This window comes from Polypterus senegalus, chromosome 10 (assembly GCF_016835505.1).
Source record: "Polypterus senegalus isolate Bchr_013 chromosome 10, ASM1683550v1, whole genome shotgun sequence".
Taxonomy (NCBI): domain Eukaryota; kingdom Metazoa; phylum Chordata; class Cladistia; order Polypteriformes; family Polypteridae; genus Polypterus; species Polypterus senegalus.
In genome coordinates, this window is record NC_053163.1 from 39090453 (window position 1) to 39115046 (window position 24594).

Here is a 24594-nt window from a genome sequence, read left to right on the forward strand (position 1 = left end):
TGTGAGTTCATGCTGTTTCATCATTATACTCCATAATGTTTGGGACAAAGACAAATCTTTCTTTGATTTAACCCCTCTGCTCTGAAGTTTGAAATTATAAATCAAACAATTCAGGTATGCCCAATGCACATTGTTGGTTTTAATTTAAGGGTATTTGCATAAATATTTTTCACACTAAAATTACAATAATTGTTATACGTGGTCCCCCCATTCCAGGGCACCATAATGTTTGGGACAATTGGCATCACAGGTGTTTGTCATTACTCCTTTGTTTTTAATTACTTCATTAGTGCAGGCATAAGATGCCTAGCCTTGCTTCTACACTTTGAAGTCTGTAGTTGCCTTTTTTCAACATGACGATAAGAGCTGTGCCAATGAAAGTCAGCGAAGCAATTATGAAAATGAAAAACAACAATAAAGCCATTACTATGATAATTAACACAGGGTAATTGTCCTCCTGCAGACCTCACCAACAACAGCTGATTATCTAAATCAACTGTTTGGAATATCCTTAAGAAGAAAGAATGCACTGGTGAGCTCCATAATTGAAAAGGGACTGGTAGGTCAAGGAAGACCTCCACTGCTGATGACAGAAGAATCCTATTATGATAAAGTAAAAGCCCCAAAAATCTGTCTGCCCTATCAGAACTCTGCAGGAGGCAGATACGCATGTGTCAGAGATTACTATCTGCGAAAGAGTTAATGAGCAGAAATACATAGACCACAGGCAACAAAAACAGGATGGCCAAATTACAGTATGCTAAAATGTACTTAAAAGAACCTATTATAATGTTATGAAGATACTGTAATATCGAGATACACCATTTGCATTTTGACATTTAGGATCATAAAGAATTTTCATAAAATAAAAACTTACAGCATATATTGTATGTTTAATTTTGAAATGTTATTGTGAATGCCTAAGCCACATTATGAATGGGGTTGCACAATATACTATTACTAGAAAAGTACCCAAAACATCTATTTTAAAATAGCATAGTTCCAGCATTTTAGGATTTTTGGTACTGGAAGTAAATGTCAACTTTCCACTAAAACCCCTCCCTCTGACACGTCTGAGTAGCTAGGTAAAAATGTGCGACATGCTGGAGACTTCTCGAAATCATATGTTTTGACACAAACTTGACTTCATAGGGGACACCCTGCCACCGCCCTATTGCAAAAACTAGTGTCAATACCCATGTTAAAATTATAGTAACAATCCAAAACTAATTGCGAGTTTAGGTAATTTAACTAATTGAAAACTTTTATGTGCTTTTGTTAAGGAAATTTTGTATACAGACTGCATGTGTGTTGTTGATAATGAATTTAAAACATCTTGTTCATTCTATCTATAACACTGAGATATTGAAACAGTAATATAAAGTTCTATATAATGATAAATACTGAGATCAATCAATATAGAAAACTATTATAAAATTTTCGGCTACTGTATACCACCTAGCTTTATATGTAATAATCAAAAGTTTGGCGAGTACCATTAAAAGTTTACTAGCCAGTTGGCTCCAGCAGACCCCCGTGACCCTGTGTTTGGATTCAGCGGGTTAGAAAATGGATGGATGGATGGATAGCCAGTGCTGATTGCATTTTTAGTGTCGAGTGCAGATTTTGAGCTGCTGTAATTAAATATTCATGTTTTATACTTTTCTAATTCCTTATACTAAACATCGACCAAATAGGGTTTTTAACATCCCTATTTGCTATTGCAAAGAGATATTTGTTATTTGAATTTTGAGAACTGCTGTTGTATTGAAAATCATATTTTATTAAAACATAACACATCTGGCTTTTCCAGTTGTATTTATTCTTCATTTACTTTGTCAAGTTCATTATTTATTGTTAATCATTGTACTGTGCTTACTGTTTTTGCTGTGTATTTCTGAAGGTTCATATTTTTCTTTTCCTTTTAGCTTTTCCATTTTTTTATTTTTCCATTTTTATTAGTAAATGTATTTATATTTTTGTTGTCTTTATTCTTGTTTTTAAATACAAATATTAATTGCTAATATGGTGACTAAACATTTTGAAACATGTTACCTGGTGATTTGCAGTACTTTCCTTGTGATAGGTGCTAAAGTAAACAAATATAAGTATGCTGCATGTAAAATACCATTAATGAATAAATAATTTGAAAAACACAATATAGCATTGCTTTTCTGCACAGAATAATGCAAAATATAATGAAATGAACTCCCCTGTCAGGATGATTTGTGAAAAGATGGTTTAGTCTGATTGAGGATTTTCTGTAAAAAAAATTGAAAAATTACCATGTATATTACAAAAATTAAAAGTGAACATTAAAAATTTAAACCTGACAGTTTTTTTCTGCACCATATTTTTATGTTTGTGATCACACACATCACCACCAAAATAAACAAATATCAACACAGTCTTGATTTTGTTAGAACATAGTCTCAAGAGAGATGTTGTCATGAGTATAGGCTGCAGCTAACAACTATTTTGCTCATCTGTTAGTTTGTCGATTATATTTTCAATTCGTGATTTAAAAAAAAAAAATACAGTGTGTAAAACTGTAAACATTTTATTGAAAAAAATGAAAGTTTTACTCCTTGCACAGTAACAATAATGATGGTATGACTTAAAATTGAATTTGACAATCAAATTTATAGCAACAAGTCATGTTGCTAAACTAAGATCTAAATTTACACATTCATGGTTTTACGTCAACAGATCTTGACATTAAAGGGCAGAAAGCTGAAACCATTTGGAATTATTGGCACACAATTTCTGAGAATGTTTTGTTTGACCATGAAATCAAGCGAGTGTCACACACTTCATTAAAATATTGTGCGAAATACCAGTGATTGTTGTCAACAAAAGAAATACTGTGCAGAAGATGTTTTGCATATAGCTGATATCCTGGTTTTCTGCACTGTCAGAAAAGGATTTTGAGGTGCAAGAAACTAAAGAAATTTTCATTTAGAGTGTGTCTAGATTATCCCCAAGTATATGAAAGAGGGACCGCCATTACTCTAATGTGTTATATTTTCAGATGCTTCCATATGGAGTGATCTCATTTTTACTAGTCATGCAAGATTTTTTTTTTTTGCCAGATGTGAAGTTGAAATGATTCCACACTTTTGAGTTCTTTGATCTTTAACCCTCCACCATTGTTATATCTTTTATAATAAAAAATTGATTAATGTCACTCTCAATTAATGAAATGATTCACTGGCCATTCCATTTTAATTCAACATATTAAAAAAAATTGCATAACCATTTTTGTTTTGATGAAACATGATGCATGACACCTCTCTTCCAGAGTTCAGATGTATTTTTTTTTGTTTGTTTGTTAATTTCCCCATGAGGTGTGTAGACATCGATCTTCACTGCAGGAAGGGGAAAAATATAATTTTTGAGAAGCAACTTTTTTCCTGTCAAAGCTACATGGATCAGCTATATCTCATTTAAAGTTTAAATGGAGCATTTTTAATTCTTTTTCATGAAGATGCTCATTGTGAGTCTTTCTTCATCTTCCCTACATTGAAAGTGACAACAGGTATACATACTTTGGCCAGGGGTTAGCGGTGCATAGTTCCAACACCAAGTACAAAAAAAAAGAAAGCATACCAAAGTAGTAATTAGTGACTAATCTTTGAAACAGCAAATACAGTAAAATTGTATTTTATGAAAAGAATCAATTTTCACTTCCTCCAACAATAAGAATGCTAGTGACGCTAGTAGGTTCTTAAGAGATCAAAAAAAGCCAAATTTAAGAAGAGGGTTTTTAATAATTTCTTGAAGCGTTCAAATGTACTGGTTTGGCATATCTCTAAGAGAGAAGTACACCAGATTTTTGGTGCATAAAAAAGAAAATGTTGCCTACTACTTGTTTAACCTTCATTACCTTTGCTCTGATTTCAATTGAATTACAGTTTAACCTGTGTCTATATGCTTTTTTAGTGTTAAGCCTGAATAACTTGGGACAGTGTTCTGCTGCCATCTAGTGGATGAAATAACATGCTGCCAAAAAATATAATTTCTATGCTTTCTGCCGCTTTATAGTAACTCATCAATATTCATTGAAGCCTCCAATGGAAAAACTCAAAGGCAAATGAAAAACCGTAAAGAGAGTTTTAGAATGAACTGAAACAGAACCATTGCTCGAATCAAGCGATAGTGATGACGATGTAAGTTGGGAATCGGATGTTGACACAGAAAGTGAAACTTAATGCATGATACGGCACTATACAACCATACTGCCATGTTATACCTGGTGAATTTGGTTGTGTGAAGCATCAATATGGTGCAACAGTAGCGACATGACACACAGGCAAGATAATTGTGATCAAATACAAGGGCCAGCAAGATATTCACAATGTCAATGTTTGTGTCTGAGGAAATGTGAAAGTCATTAATCCTTCCGCTGTGGTAGCCTGCAGTAACACAACGGGGACATCCATGCAGGTCAGGCACTGACATTCTACCCTCTCATGTTCAAGCAACAGAAAAAAAATAAGAAAAATATGCAAAGAAACATACTTCTACTGTACCCATTGCAACATCGAGCTGTATGTTGGTGATGGCCTCAAAACATATCAGAGAAAGGGCATATACTAAATTTGAATCAGTACATCAGGGAACACTAGACATACGTTTCCAACTTTATTTATGTTGATGATTTGGTATTTACACATTATATCATTTTTTCTTGTTGAAAACAATTCATATATTTTGGCTTGACTTTCCTGGGGTAAACATAAAATTAAGGAGACTGCTGCCTCACTCTCGAAATATTGACCTTCCCAGTGTTAGTTGATCTATGATTGTGATTAGGAATATGGTGAACAAATGGTCCAAACCATAAGAAGGTTCTAGATTATTTTGAACCTTATGTACAATTAAAAGTAGTTTAAATCAATCCTTTTTAGGTAAGATGCATGCTGCTGTGGTTTGGATTACAGTGATCCCTCCTTGATTGCAGGGGTTGCAATCCAGAACCCCCCGTGAAAGGTGAAAATCCGTGAAGTAAAAACCATATGTTCATATGGTTATTTTTATATATTTTAAGCCCTTTTAAACTCTCTCACACTCAAACATTTCCCGCACAGTTGTACAGCATAAATCCTTTGTATTCTCTTAGATATTAGGTAAGATTCGTTGAAATTATGTATGTAAACACACTGTTTATATACAGTAAAACCTAAATATTTTAAAGATTGAGCGTTGCCGAAATTATATGTGTTACAGCCATTACGATAGACAGGCCACCAGCAATAAATACTTACAATGCAAGAAAAATTGTATACAGTAAAATGTATTACGTCCACTTACAACTCATTTTACGCTCTGGTTAAAGGACACTGCGGCCGAAGATCTTATTGTGGTATAGCGGGTCCGTGCCTTCCAATAAAAAAAGGTCGGTTTTAAATCCGTATAGCTGCGTTGTTCTCCGTGGGAGCGATTGCACGACCGCGGGGAGTTAATGAGGTGATTGGAACGAGTTACACTTGCACGTGTGGGTGCGGTCGTTCTTGTTTGCCTCATTGGCTTCCTGCAGTTTGTGATTAAGGCGATGCGCCCACAGAGGCGCTTGGGAATGTGTGTTTGTGAGTATATATACAGGTCGACACCAGGGATGTGGAAGAGAAAAGAAAATGAAGGAGCTCGATTGAGAAGAAAAGGTGGACAATGGAGGTTAAAAGTCGGGAAAAGGCAGTCTAGGTGGGAGGATCTGGCCACCTATAAAGGAGACACCACGAGCTGGGGCCCTGCTAAGGAGCGTTAGGCTGATACGCTCTAGGGGCTAGTTCGCCTGAGTGAAAACCAGTGAGTGGGGTGAGCAGAGAGGTGTCCTCCTGTGGGATCTGAGGAGCGACTGCGGGTTCTTGAAGGATCAAGGGAGGAGAGCTGACCTCGACGGTCTGGCAGTGACGTCCAGGAGGGGGCCAAGACAGAGGTTAGCTGAAGGAGTTTGTGGTTGTTGGTCTCCGCCGGCTGCGAGCAATGGGTGAGCCGGGGAGAGAGTGATGGAGGTGGGCCGGAGAATAACAAGGGAGTGAGAGACTGCATTTTTAACCTCTGATTTTAAAGGATTAATTTATTTATGGTTTTAACCCCACTGGACACTTGTTTTTATGAATTTATTTATTGAACTTTGGGACACTGCCCTTTTGCACTTTTTGGTTTTGATTGTTTTAAATAAAAGCACTATATCACTTTTTAAACTATATATCGCCTGGCTTTGAGAGATTTGTCCCCATTTATCAGCTCATCTCTGTGACATTATCGACGATGTTGGGTTCAGGGCTCCCAGACAAACGAAGGGAGCATGGAAGAGAACCCGCATCATCACATTTTAGTGGCAGCGGTGGGATTGGGCTGGCAGTGGGGACCGAAGAATAGAAGACAATGAGCCAGCGGGATTGATGCCTGACTTTACCAAGAACCCACAAACCCAAGCCGGACTGAGCTTTTAATGGACATTTGTTTGCTTTTATGGTCTTTTTGAAAGTTCTTATTCTTTTAAATGTCCTGGTTTTACAAAGGGGGCTTGGGTTGGTGTTATAATGGGATCGTATTAGTGCTTTTATTTGTTTTAGTGCAGTGGTAGAGTGGCCGAGCCGCGGTCCTGGGCCGCCAGTTGCACTGGGTTGGTAATGGTGGAACCTACCCATGCAACTGGGGCTTTAAGAGGGGAGGTATGTGGTATAGCGGGTCTGCGGCGTCTAATAAAAAAAAGGTCGGTTTTAAAGCCGTATAGCAGTGTCGTTCTCTGTGGGCGCAATTGCACGACCGCGGGGAGTTGATGAGGTGATTGGAGTGAGTCGCACCTGCACGTGCGGGTGCGGTCGTTCTCGTTTGCCTCATTGGCTTCCTGCGGTGTGTGATTAAGGCGCTGCGCCCACGGAGGCGCATGGGAATGTGTGTGTGTGTGTGAGTATATATACAGATCAACATCAGGAATGTAGAAGAGAAAAGAAAACGAAGGAGCTCGATTGAGAAGAAAAGGTGGACAATGCAGGTTAAAAGTTGGGAAAAGGCAGTCTGGGTGGGAAGATCTGGCCAACTATAAAGGAGACACCACGAGCTGGGGCCCTGCTAAGGAGCGTTAGGCTGATGTACTCTAGGGGCTATTTCGCCCGACTGAAAACCAGTGAGTGTGGTGAGCAGAGAAGTGTCTTCCCGTGGGATCTGACGAGCGACTGCGGGCGCACGAAATATCAAGGAAGGAGAGCTGACTTCGATGGTCTGGCAGTGACGTCCGGAAGGGAGCCAAGACGGAGGTTAGCTGAAGGAGTTCGTGGTTGTTTGTATCCACCGGCTGTGAGCAATGGGTGAGCTGGGGAGAGAGTGATGGAGATGGGCCGGAGAATAACAAGGGAGTGAGAGACTAAGGATTAATTTATTGATGGTTTTAACCCCACTGGACACTTGGTTTTATGGATTTATTTATTGAACTTTTGGACACTGCACTTTTGCACATTTTGGTTTTGATTGCTTTAAATAAAAGCACTATATCACTTTTTGGAATATATCACCTGGCTTTGAGATATTTGTCCCCATTTGTCAGCTCATCTCGGTGGCATTATCGACGATGTTGGGTTCAGGGCTCCCAGACGAACGAAGGAAGCATGGAAGAGAACCCGCATCGTCACACTTATATTCTTTTCCTCCTTTTTAAATAAAAAGAATCGTGGACTCATTGATGCTGTAATGGCGTCCTATAGCGGTGTAGCTGTTCCCTTCCTTCAACATATCCAAAACTTTTATCTTTTTGGCAATCGTTAGCTTGGGCATGGCCCCTGAAGCAGTAGCAGGAGCAGATCGTTTTGGAGCCATAATGAAGGGCTTTGACTATGTACAAAGATAAACACAAAAGAGCATAAAAGTTAACTCTTTACACAGCGAAACACGATGCTGAATGAGCGAGACGAGACTTCCTGGTTAACGCAGCGGAATCGAATTCGGTGCTCCGTCGCTGAGCCAGTCGGCACACAGGATCTTAATTGTGTGCTCTGATTGGGTAGCTTCTTAGCCATCTGCCAATAGCGTCCTTTGTATGAAATCAACTAGGCAAACCAACTGAGAAAGCATGTGCCAGAAGTAAAAAGACCCATTGTCCTCAGAAACCCGCGAAGCAACAAAAAATTATACGTTATATATTTAGATATGCTTATATGTTAAATCCACGATAGAGTGAAGTCGCGAAAGTCAAAACGCGATATAGTGAAGGATTACTGTAATTGCAGCTAAGTTATAACTTTTTTAGGTATTCTTGGTAGGAGTACAATAAATTACACTCATGTGATGATTTACAAATGATTCAGTTGAGGCCGAGAACAGGAAGTTAAAAATGTTCTAAATTGCCAAAAGGTCAGCTGCTAGAGGCTGCACAGGCTGTATGCCTTAAGTTTATTGCATACTTAAGGCAACACTGCCACCTTTAGAATAATAAACTCTGGATAAAACAGTGAGAGAAGCTGTGGTGGAACTGAGAGGTAGCAGCCTCTCAGCTGTCTGTCTTCTTGTACTGATGCTGCAACCAACAAATGCCATAAACTAGCAATAACTTAAAACAAATATATCATTGTGCTCACAGGGTTCTGTCTTCATTTTTTTAAGTTGCACTTCATGTAGCAAGCATGTCTTTTTTGATTCCAATCTGTACAGATCTTTTTCGGCCACACCTGTTGGGGTTGCCATAGCAGATTATCTATTTCCATTTCTTCCTATCTCTCTGCGTCATACTTCGTTACACCCACCACCTACATGTCCTCTCTCACCACATCTATAAACCTTCTCTTAGGCCTTCTTTTTTCCTTTTATCATGACTGCTTCATCCTTAACATCCTTCTTCCAGTATACCCAGCATCTCTCCTCTGCATATGTCCAAACCAATGCAATTTTGCCTGTCTGACTTTGTCTCCTAACCGTACAACCCGAGCTGACCCTCTAATGTACTCATTTCTAATCCTGTCCATCCTTGTCATACCCAGTGCAAACCTTAGCATCTTTAACTCTGCCACCTCTAGTTTTATCTCCTGTTTTTTGGTCAGTGCCACTGTCTCCAACCCATATAACACAGCTGGTCTCACTACTGTCTTATAGACCTTACCCTTTCACTCTTGCTGGTACCTGTCTGTCACAAATCCCTCCTAACACTCTTCTCCACCCTGCCTGGACTCTCTTCTTCACCTCTCTTCTACACTCCCTGTTACTGTGTACTGGTGATCCCAAGTATTTAAACTCATCCACCTTCGCCCACTCTATTCCCTGTTCCTCTGACCTCCCTCTCAGGCACACACATTTATTCTGTCTTGTTCCTACTGACTTTCATTACTCTTCTCTCTTGAGCATATCTCCACCTCTCCTGGGTCTCCTCAACCTGCTCCCTACTCATGGTACACATCACATCATCTGCAAACATCATAGTCCACAGGTGTGAAATGACCGTGGAGGCTTCAATTAACTTCTGTAACTTTTAATAACAAACTACAACACATTACAACACATGCATTTGACTGTGAACCATGCCGCATAACAACATGCACTTCCTTTTTTTATATACTTGCCCCACCTCCAGTCCATCCTTTAATCAATTCCTGCAAGTTGCCGTTAAACGCTTAGTGAGTACACATTGTTCCTTTTAATTACTATGTATGACATCTCCCCTGTTTTCTTTTTACCACCATAACACTGGTGAACAGTTAACAGCGAATATCTATAGCTTATTCGAAGTGTAGTATTACTTTTCCCACATTCCAAATCAGCCGTCTATATCAAAGTCAGTACCTGTTTCTTCCATCACCCCATGGAAAAAAATAAAACATCAGCCTATAAGTCGAGTCTCTTGTTGATTTGCACACATGTCCTTGGCGTAACATGTTTCAGCGTCAGCAAGACGTCTTAAACAATATGCCACAGGTCTCCATTGTTGCTCATGAAGTTGAAGCAACATGCTCCCCAGTCCATAGCTGCTAGCATCAGCGGACATGGCTGTAGGCTCATTCACATCGTGATAAGTAAGCACTGGTGTGGTAGTCTGGAGCTGCTTTATGTGTTCAAAAGCTGTTTGTTGTGAGTGATTCCAAACCCAGGTGTTTTCTCTTTCCAAAGTTTATACGTTAGTTGACCATACCCAGAATTCTTTTCAACTTCTTTACGTCTCTCTGTGGTGGTAATTGCAGAATAGCTTCCACTTTATTGGGATTTGGCCTGATCCCCGATTAGTCAATGATATGTCCAAGAAACCTCAACTGACTCTGTGTAATTGAACATTTTTCTTGGTTCAGCTTCAACCCTGTGTTTATGCGCTGCATTACCTTGTCCAAACGAGTGTCGTGTTCCTCCTCTGTGGACCCATAAACAAGAATATCATCCAAAAAGACTTTGATGCTCTCCAGTCCCTGAAGGGTTTCTGTCATCTTTCTCTGGAAGATTTCAGGTGCACTCGTTATACCGAAGGGTAGTCGCTTGAAGTTAAACTGGCCAAAGAGCGTATTGAACGTAGTGAGCTTAATGCTCTCAGTGGTGGAGTGGTATTTGGAAGAACCCGCTGGCAACGTGCAGCTTTGCGGTTATCTCATCTGGAGTGGGCAGGATGTATGACTTCTCACGGCTTCATTCAACTTCTTAAAGTTGGCACAAATGCGGGCCTTACCTGTGTTCTCCTTCATCACAGGCAGCATTGGGGAACACCAGTTTGTTGGCTGGGTTACTTGCTCAATAATGCCATCTCTTTCCATTCTTTGAAGCGCTTCCTTTACTTTCTGTAGCAAAGAAAGTGGTACGCGCCGTGCTGCATGTACTGCATATGGCTGCGCATTGTCTTTCAGCTGAATTCTCACGGGTTCAGTCTTTAATATACCATGCTCACCGTACGCCTGCTGGCAGTCTCCATTGCTCACTGCTTCATCCACTCTCCTCACCAGATTCATTGTAACGGATGACTGTCTGCTGAGTAGATTGGTTGCCATGTATCCATGGATTACGTATGCAGTTAGTGGATGAGTTTTACCTTTGGAGGTTATCGTACTCTGGATTCGTCCCATGCATCTCAGCTTGCCGCCTAGGCTATCCAGTGGTATATTTGAAGGCTCTAATGGACTTTTGGGAACGAGTGAGTGATATGTCTCATCCCAGACGACATTCACATCGGCACCTGTGTTGATCTTGAATTCAGCCGGCATGGAGCCCACTAACATTTCGACAAACCATTGCTCTGCTGACCCATTTGCCTTACTCACCGCCCCTAGGAAGTATGTCAGCATTTGCTCTGAAACTTTGCTCACGGCCTTCCTGTTCCTACACACTCTACTTCAATGTCCTACTTTATTGCATGAGTTGCATGTGGATTTCTCGGCTGGGTAGCATTCATCTTTGTTATGATGCGTTTTCCCACACTTAGTACACTGTCCATCGTTTCCTCTGCTTTGGGTACTGTTTCCCCTTTTTTGGTTGCCATAGCATTTGAATTCTCTGCGGCACTTTACTGTGACTTCATGTATCATTCTTGCTGCCTTTACGTGCACGTTGATTTGGCAAGTAACCTCTTCTGACTGCCTAGGCTGCAAACCTGGACTTCACCATGTTCCTTATTTAGCTTAGTGGAGGTCCTAAATCTTGCAAAACGCTGTTTCAAGTCCATTTACTCTCCCATTTTGTCGAAGTAGAAGTTTGTTGGAGGATTAAACTTTGCCATGATTCTCTTCCTTCACTTCTGATACCATGTGAAATGAACGTGGAGGCTTCAATGAACTTCTATAACTTTTAATAACAAACTGCAACACATTACAACATATGCAGTTGACGGTGAAACTTGCCGCATAACAACATGCGCTTCCTTTTTTTATACTTGCCCCACCTCAAGTCTGTCCTTTAATTACTTCCTCCAAGTTGCCGTAAAACAATTAGTGAATACACAGTGTTCCTTTTAATTGTTATATATCATAATGGGGACTCCTGTCTAATCTCGTCTGTCAACATGTCCATCACCATTGCTAATAAGAAAGGGTTCAGAGTTGATCCCTGATGTAATCACATCTCTACCTTAAATGCATCTGTACATATCCTGTACCACTCCTACATACTTCTCTGCCACTCTCTGATAAGCCAAGATCAGTGGCCGTAAATAATGCAAATGAAGAGACAGCTGCTTGGCTAGTCATGGACATTTGGAAAAAAAAAAATGTAAAAGATATAAAGTTTTCATTTACCTGTTTTAGCACTCCTACACAGATGAACATGGCAACGGTACAAAGTTTTAGCGGCGGTTTGAGCACCAGAATGGTTAAAGGGCTGCCTGGAGGCCTACAGGTGCTCTGAGAGCAAGCTGAGGGTCTCAAACTTACCAACGCCGTGGCACGCATTTAAGGCCGTTTTTTTGAGCGCTCACAGTTCCTGACAGCCAAGTGCGGAGGTGTACTTCTGTAATCGCTGGGGGAGAGAGGGCGAAAGTGGTATACAGTATTTAAAATCAGAGGAACAGGTCTGAAGGATAGAAAGCTCAGTTTTAAAGTAGCCGGCATAAAGGGAATTCACACATGTGGCAAAGCATAGAAGTGTAAGAGGGAGAAAGTAAAATAGTACTTACTTAACAGGCTGAATGTGGAGCAGCCCGCATGTCATCAAGACAGACGGGTATACGCGAGAGCAAGAACATTTAAATAGGGTGGACTGCACAGGAGCAGGTGGTGTTGAATGGTGCACGGAAATGGGCTTCCGATATAAAACCAAGGTCTGAACACCAGAGGTGGTCTTTTGACCAGATATTCAGGCTTTAATGTAGATCTGTGCTACTGATTTATTTACCTGACTAGAGTAGAGATGTACTGTTTTTTTAGTATATACAGTAGGTGCTTAGTTTTTCATTTTTTTTTTATTATTTTATTTTTCAGCCTGTCCTTCGTAATCCATTTTGTAGCCCGACGAAGTAGGTGAAAGTGTTTTGTTTTTTGTTTTGTTCTTTTCTTGACTTTTGATTTGGAAGCCACTGTAAATTTTATAACCTGCACTGATTTTTTCCTGTCTTTGCATTGGACTTTGTAAATATTTTTTTTTGCTGATTTTTTTTTGTAAAATAATATGGACACTGCTGGAATAAAATAAATTCCTCTTTTTTAAATAGTTTTTTTTTAAATCTGAATCTCCCTTACTCCATCTCCTGGTTGCTCGGTCTCGGAATTGTACAACAGGGTCCTTACCCGGGGTGTCACACATTCCCGACTTCCTCATACAGTACCACAACTCTTCTCTAGGCACCCTGTCATATGTTTTCTCTAAGTCCACAAGGACACGGTGTAGCTCCTTCTGGTCTTCTCTATTCTTCTCCATCAACGCCCTCAGAGCAAACATTGTATCTGTGGTGCTATTTCCCATCATGAAACCATACTGCTGCTCACTAATCATCACCTCTCTTCTTAACTTAGCTTCCACTACTCTTTGTCACACCCTCATGCTGTGGCTAATCAATTTTATCCCTCTGTAGTTACTATGGCTCTGCACAATGCCCTTATTCTTAAAAATTGATACCAGTACACTTCTTCTGTACTCCTCAGGCATTCTCTTAATTTCCAAGACTGCATTAAACAATCTGGTTAAACACTCCACTGCTATCTCTCCTAAACACATTCTTCCACAGATATCCTTGTATCCCCCTTGATAATCCGTTGCACCTCCTAATTCATTATCCCCCCATCACCCAACCTTATCTCTCTCTCATTCTCTTCATTCATCAGCCTCTCAAAGTACTCGTTCCATCTGCTCAACACACTTTCCTCGCTTGTGAGTATGCTTCCATCTTTATCCTTTATCAACCTAACCTGCTGCACATCTTTCCCAGCTCGGACCCTCTGTCTAGCCAATCTATACAGATCCTTTTCTCCCTCCTTATTGTCCAACCTCTCGTACAACTCATCATACATCTTTTTTTTTTTTTTTTTAGCCATAATCACCTTTCTCTTCACCTTGCACCCTATCTCCTTATATTCCTGTCTACTGTGGAAGTAAAACAACTCCCCTGAGGAAGACAGGACAAGCTCAATCAATTAGATTTTTATTCAGTCACAGATGAGTATGTGAATTCTACGTTGCAAGGTAGAAGAGCAGTTACATTTTTGTCTATTGGCTTTTTATCATTTCTTCTTCCTACCCCTTCCCCTTATTTCTTAAAAATAAACATAATATCGTTTACATAAGCATTTTGTTGTACTGCTCTAATGGGCCATCTGTTCTTATTTTTTCATTGATCAGACAGACCCTAAAGAAGGAAAGGTCATCTTTCCTGTGTCAAATAGATAGGTTCCTAAGAAACTGGAAATTGTCTTTGTTACTGCACTGTGTCTTATGACAGACGCCTGTGTGAATAACCTGCCATAATAGCAAAATGGGTTTGTCAGCTATTAACCCTTTATAGCTTGCAAGCAGTTAATTTTTCTTTCACACTACTTTCTCCATCTCTCTTACTATCCCAGTTTTTCTTAGACAACCTTTTCCTCTGTATACTCTGCTTTACTACCCCATTCCACCACCTGGTTTCCTTTTCCTCCTTCCTCTGTCCAGATGTTACGCCAAGCACCCTTCTAGCACTCGCCCTTACTACTTCTACTGTAGTTGCCCAGCTATCTGGTAACTCTTCGCTGCTACCCATCCTATGTTGTCTAACTATGCTTTTCCCTGCCACCACATTGCAGTCTCCAACCTCCTTCAGACTGACCTTCCTGGATAGGATATAATCTACCTGTGCGCATCTTCCTCCACTCTTGTATGTCACTCTGTGGTGTTCCTTCTCCTTATAATATGTATTCACCACAGTCTTGTCCATTCTTTTTGCAAAATCCATTACCATCTGACCTACTGCATCGCTCTCCTTGATACTATATCTGTCCATTACTCCCTCATCCTCTTTGTCTCCTTCACCAACATGTCCATTGAAATCCGCTCCAATCACCAGTCTCTCTCCCTTGGGTACACTCTCCACCATTTCAACCAGTCTGTGCAGAGGTTCACACTTTTTTCTTCCATCAAGAAGATAGAAACATCAGGTACAGAGTAATACATTTTCTGTTATTATTTCACAGTAGCTCATATGTTTTCTGACTCTTGGGGGCCAAAACTGTGTCTTTCTTTCTACTTCAGTTTATTAAGTTAGAATATTCAAAATTCATTAGAAGTTGTTCTTTAAACACTTTAGTCACCTGAAGGGGAGAAGAGGTAGTCATAGTTTGTAGTACAGCCCAGAACACTTGATTTTCTTCTCTGTAGCTCCTTCAAAACCAAAAAGTTATCAAGCCATCAACATAAACATAGTCAGTGCAAATTGTGCTAGATTCTCTCCAATCATTCTAGTGTTTTGTGCAAGTTCCAATGAATATATTATTTCTCAAAAAAAAAATCGAATAATTGCCCTCAGTATCCTCAACTATATTGATTCCCAATTCCTACCACAGGTTGGTAACCATCTATGTTGCTGCTGCTGTTTTTTTTAACCTGCAATTTACAATTGCATAGTTTATTTTAGGAATTAACGTTAAATGAATTGCTGCTTTCTCCAGCTGCATAGTTTAGTGTGTGGACACTTTTTCTCTAGTGTCATTTCTTGTGACTGAAGACAGAGAGATATAATTAAAGTTAGTAAAAAATATTTTATTAATACACACCAGGCAAAGGTAAGAATGACAGAGAAGCACAGTCCTAGGACACCTGCCCTTCATCTGCCCAGGTGTCGGTGTCCTAAATCTTTTATAATGCTAAGCGCAAAATTTGACCTTATTGACTTTAGTTGCACAAGAATTTCAAGACATTACATCTTTACAATAATTTTGTTTGGATCAGTAGTTACACAATTTTAAAGGTCATCAGTTGGGCACTTGTAACTTCTTGTTCGTTACAGAAAACAGAAGCTGCACTTGTCGCAAGACAGACTTCTCGTGGCCCTTGTCACACACACCAGATTTGATCAATAACTGATTTTTATTTTTCCACATTCCCCCCTTTTTATCAATCTGGGCATGACAAAGAGTGAAGAAAATTCAGAAGGTGGAGGTAAGGGATGGGGAAGGAGGAGGAGAGGGGGAAAGGGATGAGGAAACTGAAGAGGCAATTTGGAGCATATGTTCCTCGTGTAGCATATAGGCCTTGGCTATAGAAGCAGTGAAATATTTGGATATTATATAGCGAATAAGAGGAACAATGCAACATCCGATAAGTAAAAGGACAATGAATACTACTGCCAAAGAAATAAATACTGATTTTAGCCTTTGGCCCCATGACCCAAAGGTGGACATGAACCATCGATCCCAAGGGTCAGAAATGCCTGAGTTAGTGGCAAGTTCATTGGAAAGAGATGTTAGGCTGGCTAGTGCTCGAGTAATGGACCCATCAGGTGCAGTATTATTAGGGATATATGTACAACAAGCATCACCAAACATAGCACATACTCCACCTTTCTCAGCAAGTAAACGATTTTGCCAAGTCATTAGGGAGGTACGATCTAATTGTTCATGAATACCTTCTATAGCATTTCTAGTAAAATTAAGGAAACGCTGCTGGTTATAATATAAGTAACCATCTATTCTGGTCTCCATAACCAGTTTCTACTGAGAACGTGCTTGTTAAGGTGGTTAGATTCAAAGCCTGGACTAGGGTTTTTCCTCTGCGGATGCAGTAGTCAAAAACTAAGTAGGAAAGGGGGACAGAGGAGAGGGAGCAGGTGTCTTGACCTTAATTTGAAAGAGTCCTCGGGGATCATGACCACTTGCATATGCAGCTAAGACATAAGTTCCTGAATCATGCAAAGAAGGATTCTTTAGAGTAATGATTAATGGGTTACACTGATTCTTAGCACACTCATGAGAGGCATGTCCCTTTAAAATAGAGAATCGAGTCTTTAGGCCATACTGAGTAGCCTGCCAGGGTTCATAACCCCAGTCATTTGGTCCTGTGTTTGCAAACACATCACTCCAGAACAATTGCACAAAAGTCAACCTGGTATGAGGCAGTTTCCTCAACCTGGAAAGTCAGTGTCACCCGTGAAGTGGATAATGGAAGAAAAAACAACAAGAGTATGTATATTATGGGTGCCATCTTTTGCAGTGCGGCGTGAATCCAGGCGGGCAATCCTTCAACCTTTACAGCGTGTGGTGTGGACAAAAGAACTTGGAACGGTCCTCTCCACCTAGGCTGATGCCAATGTTTCCTCCGGGTGTCTCGAACCAGGATCCAGGTGCCCAAGGGAATCGGCGAGTCCTTAGATGGAGGGCTGGTTCTCCAAGCCTGATTAACCTGCTCGTGGACTTCCTTCAGGGGCTCGGAGGCCTGTAAGACTAGAGAGAAGATCATTGTCCACAGTATGCAGGTTCACATTTCCTATAACCATGCCAACGGGCATGGGTCGTCCGGTCAGGATTTCAAACGGCGATAGCCCCAATTGCCGGTGTGTCCGTCCCTCAATCCCATTAAAGCCAGGGGTAAAGCATCTGGCCAGGATAAATTGGTTTGTTCACAAATTTTTGCAAGCTTAGCTTTTAGGGTGCCATTGCATCGTTCCACAATACCCCACTTTGTGGATGGTATTTGCAGTAATGATGTACATTGATCTGTAGCCAGGTAGTCAATTCATTTATTATGGAATTCACAAAGTGAGTACCATTATCTGTCTGTAGCTTTTGGGATGCCCCATCTTGGAATAATTTCTTTAATTAGTGCTTTAGCAACCGTTTTGGCATCATTGCGTTTTGAAGGGAAAGCTTCTACCCATCGGGAGAACACATCGACAATCACAAGGCAATATCGGTAACCTTTAGACGGTGTTAGTTCAATAAAATCCATTTGGAGGTGTTCAAACGGACCCATTGGGTTAGGAGTAACGGGGACTTACCTGAGTGCCTTTTCCTACATTAAACCTTTCACATAATGCACAGCGTCTACAGAATTGCTCTGCATATGTAGAGAAGCCTACAGCTTCCCAATGTTTTTCAACATCTTGAACCATGGCATCTTTCCCAGCATGGTCAAGGCCATGGGCTATTTTTGCCATACCTGGAAAAGAAGCTTTTGGGAGAAAAGGTTTGTTAGTTTGCTGATGAGTCCAGACTCCATCAGAGAGGGATCCTTCTTTGGACCACTTTTTCTTTTCAATGTCCGTGGCTGCACTCTGTAAAGAAATAATTTGATTATCGGGGTCCTTGTCATTTCTCTGTTGGAATAAAGAGATTGGTGTGTTACTGTATGCAGCCTCTTTAGCAAAGTAATCTGCCAATTCATTTCCTTTGCTGACAAGGTCCTGTTTTCCTGTGTGAGCTTGACATTTAACAATCGCTAGTTTTGATGGTTTAGTTATGGCTTCCAAGAGGGATTCGATTAACTTTTGATGTTGGATGGGCTTGCCAGTACTGGTCTTAAATCCCTCAATTTCCATAATGCCCCATGATCATGGCAGACTCCAAAGGCATATCTGGAATCTGTATAAATTGTTATGATTTTTCCTTCGGACAGCTGACATGCTCGGGTGAGCGCTATTAATTCAGCTGCTTGTGCACTTAAACTTGATGAAATTCGATTTGCTTCCAGCAGGCGGTCCCCTTGGACCACTGCGTAACTAGTTGAGGGTGCTCCGTTTTCCAATCGCAAAGAACATCCGTCTACAAAAATATTTTCTCCAATTTCTAAAGGTGTTTCTTGTAGATCTACTCGAGGCTTTACAACCTTTGTTATTTCTGTATGGCAATTAGTGTATTGCCCTAGCAGTAGTGAGATGGGAGGTCTTAGCCTGTACTAAAATGGAATGTACAGCGTGAGGCACCTTTACTGTTAGGGGGCTCATGAGCACTATATCTGTACTGGCTAGCACAGCTTCTGTTGTGGCAGCCACAGCCCTAAGGCAAGGCGGAAGTGCTGCGGCCACAGGATCCAATTTTTCAAAAATAAGCTATTGGCCTTTGTTTATCCCCATGTAATTGTGTTAAAACTGCATTCATATATCCCCCTTTTGTCCACGAACAGAGTAAAGGGACGAGAAAAGTCCGGAAGGCCCAAGGCTGGTGCCACCGAAAGTGCATTTTTTAAGTCACAGAGAGCCTTCTCAGCCTGCTCGGACCATTGCACCTGACCAGAAAGAGGAAGGCCAGGGGTGTTTGCTAAATTTTGTAACGGCTGTGCTCTTTCAGTGAAATTCAAAATCCATTGCCGGCAGTAACCCAGAATGCCCAATACAGACATAACCTGTTGTTTTGTGACAGGTCTGGGAAGATTTTGAATGGTGTTAATGCGATCGCTAGAGAGAGCTCTTATTCCATTTGTGATGTCATGACCTAAATATTTACAGTTGTTTGAATTAATTGCAATTTAGCCTTTGAAACTTTATGTCCATTGTCCCCAGAAACTGCAGTAGTTTTTAGTGTCTTGCACAATCTTCTTCAGTAGCACTGCATAACATAATATCATCTACATACTGTATTAATGTACTACCTCGGTCTGGCCAGAACCCTTCTAAATTTTGAGCAAGCGCTTGTCCATACACACAAGGGGCTTCAGTATATCCCTGAGGCATGACAGTCCATGTCCAACGGCTTCGAAAAGTAAAAGCAAACCAGAATTGCGAGTCAGGGTGTAGGGATAGAGAAAAAGCATTGGCTAAATCAATTACTGAAAAATAACGAGCAGAGGGAGGGATTGCAGAAAGAATAGTGGAAGGATTAGGTACAATAGGAGCTCTAGGAAAGATTGCAGCATTCACTTGTCGTAAGTCTTGAACAAAACGCCATGAACCGTCAGCCTTTTTTACAGGTAAAATGGGAGAATTAACTGGAGAATATTTAATTGGAATAATCGCACCTCTTTTCACAAGATCGGAATGTATGGCGGAGATGCCAGCCTCTGCTTCAGGAGACAGATGATACTGGGCACAGTCGGACGGAAAGAAGATTTAGGGTAGATCACCAGAGGCTCACAATGGGCTATCCTTCCATAATCATTTTACCCTGAGACCACAAAGAGTCAGGAAGCGCTAAGAGCCAAGAAGGGAAGTAGTTTGCAATGACAACGCAGAAAGGGAAGTGCAGCATAATGTACGATGTACTAAAAAATCAGTTTGAAGCACAACTTTAGTTATTAAATGGTCTGAGGTATCAAAACACCTGAAGCAACATGTACCCAGTCTGTTCTATTAAGACATTGTTCTACCCATGATCCGATTTCCACCCAATGGACAGTGCTTGATTTAGCTAAAGAAATATGAGGTAAAAATATTCTGTGAATATGTAAGATGTACAAATGCAGCAGCTTTTGTGGGGAAATGAAAATGCAGGGGATGTGAAGGGTTTGGGGCAGGTACCTGATGAAAGAAAAGATTCTAGCCAGGGGGTGTCTACTTCTATAGGGAAATATTGGGCAGTGCAATAGGGTGTCAGGGGCTTGGAGATTGGGAAACAAGCAGGAGGGAAATGAGTGAAGGGCTTTAAGAAGGATGGTGTGTGGGGAAACATTTCATTGAAATGGAGAGAGAAAGTTTTGTCATGAGATCCCTTCCTAAGAGGTTAACTGGACAGAGCTGATTTAAAAGAAATCAGTGTGTTAAAGTGGAATCACTGGAATGCAGCTGAACTCGAAGAATCTCTTGAGGCAGGGACCTCCTTCAGCGAAAGGGCTGAGCGTGGCTCCTGTGTCCACGAGGAAAACAGTTTCAGTGCCATTCACCAGCCAGCAAAGTCAATAATGGATCAGTCTCTGAATTATGGGTGAGCAAAGGTAGTTGAAGAGAAGGGCTGGGGATCCCTGCGGATTCCTATGTCCATGAAACATCAAATTGTTCAGGTGGTGGAGGAGGGGGTGGGCACTTGTGAGGGCAATTGCGGCAGAAGTGTCCCATTTCACCACACCCGTAACAAGCATATGGTGTAGCGTTTGGATCTGGAGGGAGGCAGCTGAGTGGATGATCCACTTGGATTAGGTAACATATATCCGCTACCTTGTCCCCGTCCACACCCTTGTCCCCGGAAAAATCCTCCACGTCCACGACTTCTGCCGGGAGTGGCCCCACCAGTGTAATAGTTCATTTGTGCTGCAATCAGCTTTGTCTGGGTGTCTGACTCTTTCTGCTTGCTCTGTTGTTCAGCATGCGCTGCGTGACGTTTTACTTCCTCAAACGCGGCAGCCTCTCATCTAATACAGGATACCTTGTTTTGAATGTCGCTTCTAAGTCCGGAAACAAAAGAGGAACTGCAGTTTTAGTTCGGTTGTCTGGATTTTCAAGGCCGGAGTGTGTTGCCATTAACTCTTAAATTCAGTGTGCCCATTCATCTACTGTCTCTTTTTTTTCTGTTTGGCAGCCGAGATAAGAGACCAGTCTCTGCCTTTCTTATACTTGTCCTTAATATTATTTTAACATGTTCCCATTGCGTAATAAAGGGACCTTCATCCCGGCCCCGAGGCAACGCCTCGTTCCACTGCCACGGGTTTCCGTTATGCTGTCCATGATTGACAGTCTCCCATGTGGTGCCAAGCTTTCTCCACAGCACCTGAGTCCATTCTGCGGCATTAGGCTTATACATATCATACAGCTGCTGTAATTGTTCTATGAATTTTTTAAACACACCGATGACTTTGGGATCAGGCAATTCGGACACAACGTCCTTCAGCTCTTGAATGTCTCAGTTACGATGTATCATTACAGTAGTGGGGTTATTAGCTCCTGCAGGTTGCATTGAATCATGTCGGGGGGGTTCTGGGATCTCAATCAGGGGGCATTCCAATAAGGGGCCTGTGGGTTTGGGGACTTTAAGGGGATTGAAAGGTGGTGTTTTGATTAGGGGGCTGAAGGAATAGGGTTTGACTTCTAGTGCGTTGTGAAATGGAGGTTCTAGGATCGTGAAACCCACCTGCCGAACCCATTACGTTACTTTTGTCATTCCCCGGATCAGTGTGTAATGAGGGATCATAATGATATTCTTCAAAGAAACCAGACCCCAAGGGATCATCTTTTAATTCTGGTGCGGTGGGCTGGAGGTGGTGGAGGAACAAGTGTGGGATATAACGGGTCTTTTTTTTTTTCTAGTTCTAACTTTCTGCAGCCAATAATTCATTTCTGTACTGCCTTTAAATTACAATCTTTAATAACCAACTCCCATCTGTCATACATAACACATACCTCTATTACAACATCCTCATACACTTCTACATACAACACCCTTGTGCATTTCTACATAATATTTTTCTAATTTCCTGAATTTCACTTGCGTCTTCTGTCCCTTCTAATGTCCACCGCTCTGCTTATTCCATTTTTTACATGCCCTTTTAAAATCCAATCCTGTGTTTTTCTCTATTAACTTTCTAGGTGACCCTTTTTTGCGGCGTCTGCTGATCCTCCGAAAACAATCCTTCCAGCATAAAAGACTTGAACCCCGGGGCGCCGGTTGGCAGGCTTGCTGTTATGTATTCCCATTTTTTCCTTTGCTTTTCCCCCCCGAGCCCTGTGCCAGATTTATCTTTCTATCCTTGTCCTACTCGTCCCCTGTCCGATGAACTATTGGAATGCTGAGTGTGCCACTCACCCGCCCCAACGTTCCCTTTAATATTCCCAGGGGAAGTATACTACACTATTTCCTACGTTACTGTCACAGTGCACGGTGAAAGCAAATATTTATTTCTAGTACGTACTTTTTATTACTCCCCTTGTTTTTTAACCTGTTATTCTTCTATTCTATGCTCTATCCTCTGTCCAATAGATTTGTCCGGGTTTATGGGTGTGCCACGCACGGATCCCGTCCTAAATCCCCTTTTTAATTCCCAGAGGATAGTGTTCTATACTATCTTTCTCAACAGGAGTGACCTAAAACAAGGTATTTCTTTTCCATTTACTATTCCCGGTCACTTTTATACTCTACAGCAAGCCCGCCCCCAGCTTATCTTTTTACGGAAACCTCCGGGTTACTTACCCCAGCCTGGGTGTTAGTCAGCTCTGTCAGGAAAATCCTTCTCAGTCACCGTGGTTGTACCAGAAGGAGACCGGGGACTCCTCACGCAGGAGTCGTCTCAGGACAGGGCAGTCCTAACTTTTATCGGAGCTGCTTACTCTGCTGCCGGTGTACACTGTAGCGGCAGTCTGCTTCAAGAAGACAGATCGCTGAGATCTTCCCGCTCGAGGAGTCAGCCGGCCGTCTCCTGCCCCACGTCCGGGCGCCAGAAAACTGTGGACACTTTTTCTCTAGTGTCATTTCTTGTGACTGAAGACAGAGATATAATTAAAGTTAGTAAAAAATATTTTATTAATACACACCAGGCAAAGGTAAGAATGACAGAGAAGCACAGTCCTAGGACACCTGCCCTTCATCTGCGCCCAGGTGTCGGTGTCCTAAATCTTTTATAATGCTAAGCGCAAAATTTGACCTTATTGACTTTAGTTGCACAAGAATTTCAAGACATTACATCTTTACAATAATTTTGTTTGGATCAGTAGTTACACAATTTTAAAGGTCATCAGTTGGGCACTTGTAACTTCTTGTTCGTTACAGAAAACAGAAGCTGCACTTGTCGCAAGACAGACTTCTCGTGGCCCTTGTCACACACACCAGATTTGATCAATAACTGATTTTTATTTTTCCACAAGTGTTGTGTATCACATTCTAGTGGATACTTTAGTGATGGCTTGTATTTATATTGCTTTTATCTTAGGATGTACATTCGTGGCATAAAACGGAAAAAAGGTTTTGCTGGCATGGACATGCAGGTGGAGGTCTAAATGCTGATCCAAAAAATGTGGTAAGATTATTTTTTTTAATATTCACAGACACTACAAGACATGCTTTTCACAAAACATTTATTTAGATCTGTAACAGCACTGATACCTTAGTTTTAATAAAATGTTCTGCGCTATTGTATCTTAATAGTAGAATAAACATTTCCAACTTTTTTTTACAAACTTAGACCAATTCATCTAGCCTTTTACAGTGAATTTTAATTTTGTTCATGTGTGTGTAGTTTTTTTCTCTGTTACTTGAAATCTCAGTAAACCACTCTTATTATGAAGTTTAACATTATTCCTGACAAATGATTGATACTTTAGTTTTATTAGTTCTTTGCCTCACATATGGGTCGTTTTATGTAATTAAATGCTATATTATTCTTTCTGTAGCTAAAAGAAGTAAACACTGGAAAGATTCTGTCAGCAATGTTTTCCTATGTATGGCCAAAGGACAGACCTGATCTGCGTGCCAGAGTTGTAGCATCTTTGGGGTTACTTGCAAGTGCTAAGGTAAGTATTGCCATAGAATGTATTACCTATAGAATACAGCATCGTTAGTGTTTTTTCTTCTTATGTGCCACCAGTATGCAGTTTTACTTCATCATCCCTACAGTATGTCTAAAACCTCCTAGAACATGCATGCTGAGACCTTATTGACATTGTCTTTATTTTTTTTAGTCATCTTTGTATACCAGATATCAAAAATATGTGTAGCTATTTGTGTTACCTAGCTTTGCCTGGGAAATTTCTTAAGACAATGGCAGGTGTATCAGAAGTAGTCTGTAACTAACTAAGTGCTTTTCTGTGTACAATATTTGTATTTTTTTAAATCAAGTGCTAATATCATAGGCAGGCAGTGTGGTGTAGTGGTTAAGGCT

The 24594-nt window shown here is 40.9% G+C and overlaps 1 protein-coding gene across 1 annotated transcript in view; it reads left to right on the forward strand.

The window, feature by feature from the left end:
* Positions 1-24594, forward strand: part of LOC120538159 (ATP-binding cassette sub-family B member 7, mitochondrial-like) — a 122746-nt gene that overhangs the window by 13859 nt on the left and 84293 nt on the right. Inside the window, exons 2-3 of the mRNA XM_039767597.1 lie at positions 23647-23733; positions 24107-24226. Of these exons, the coding sequence (XP_039623531.1) occupies positions 23647-23733; positions 24107-24226 (207 nt within the window). The remainder of the gene's footprint in view (positions 1-23646; positions 23734-24106; positions 24227-24594) is intronic.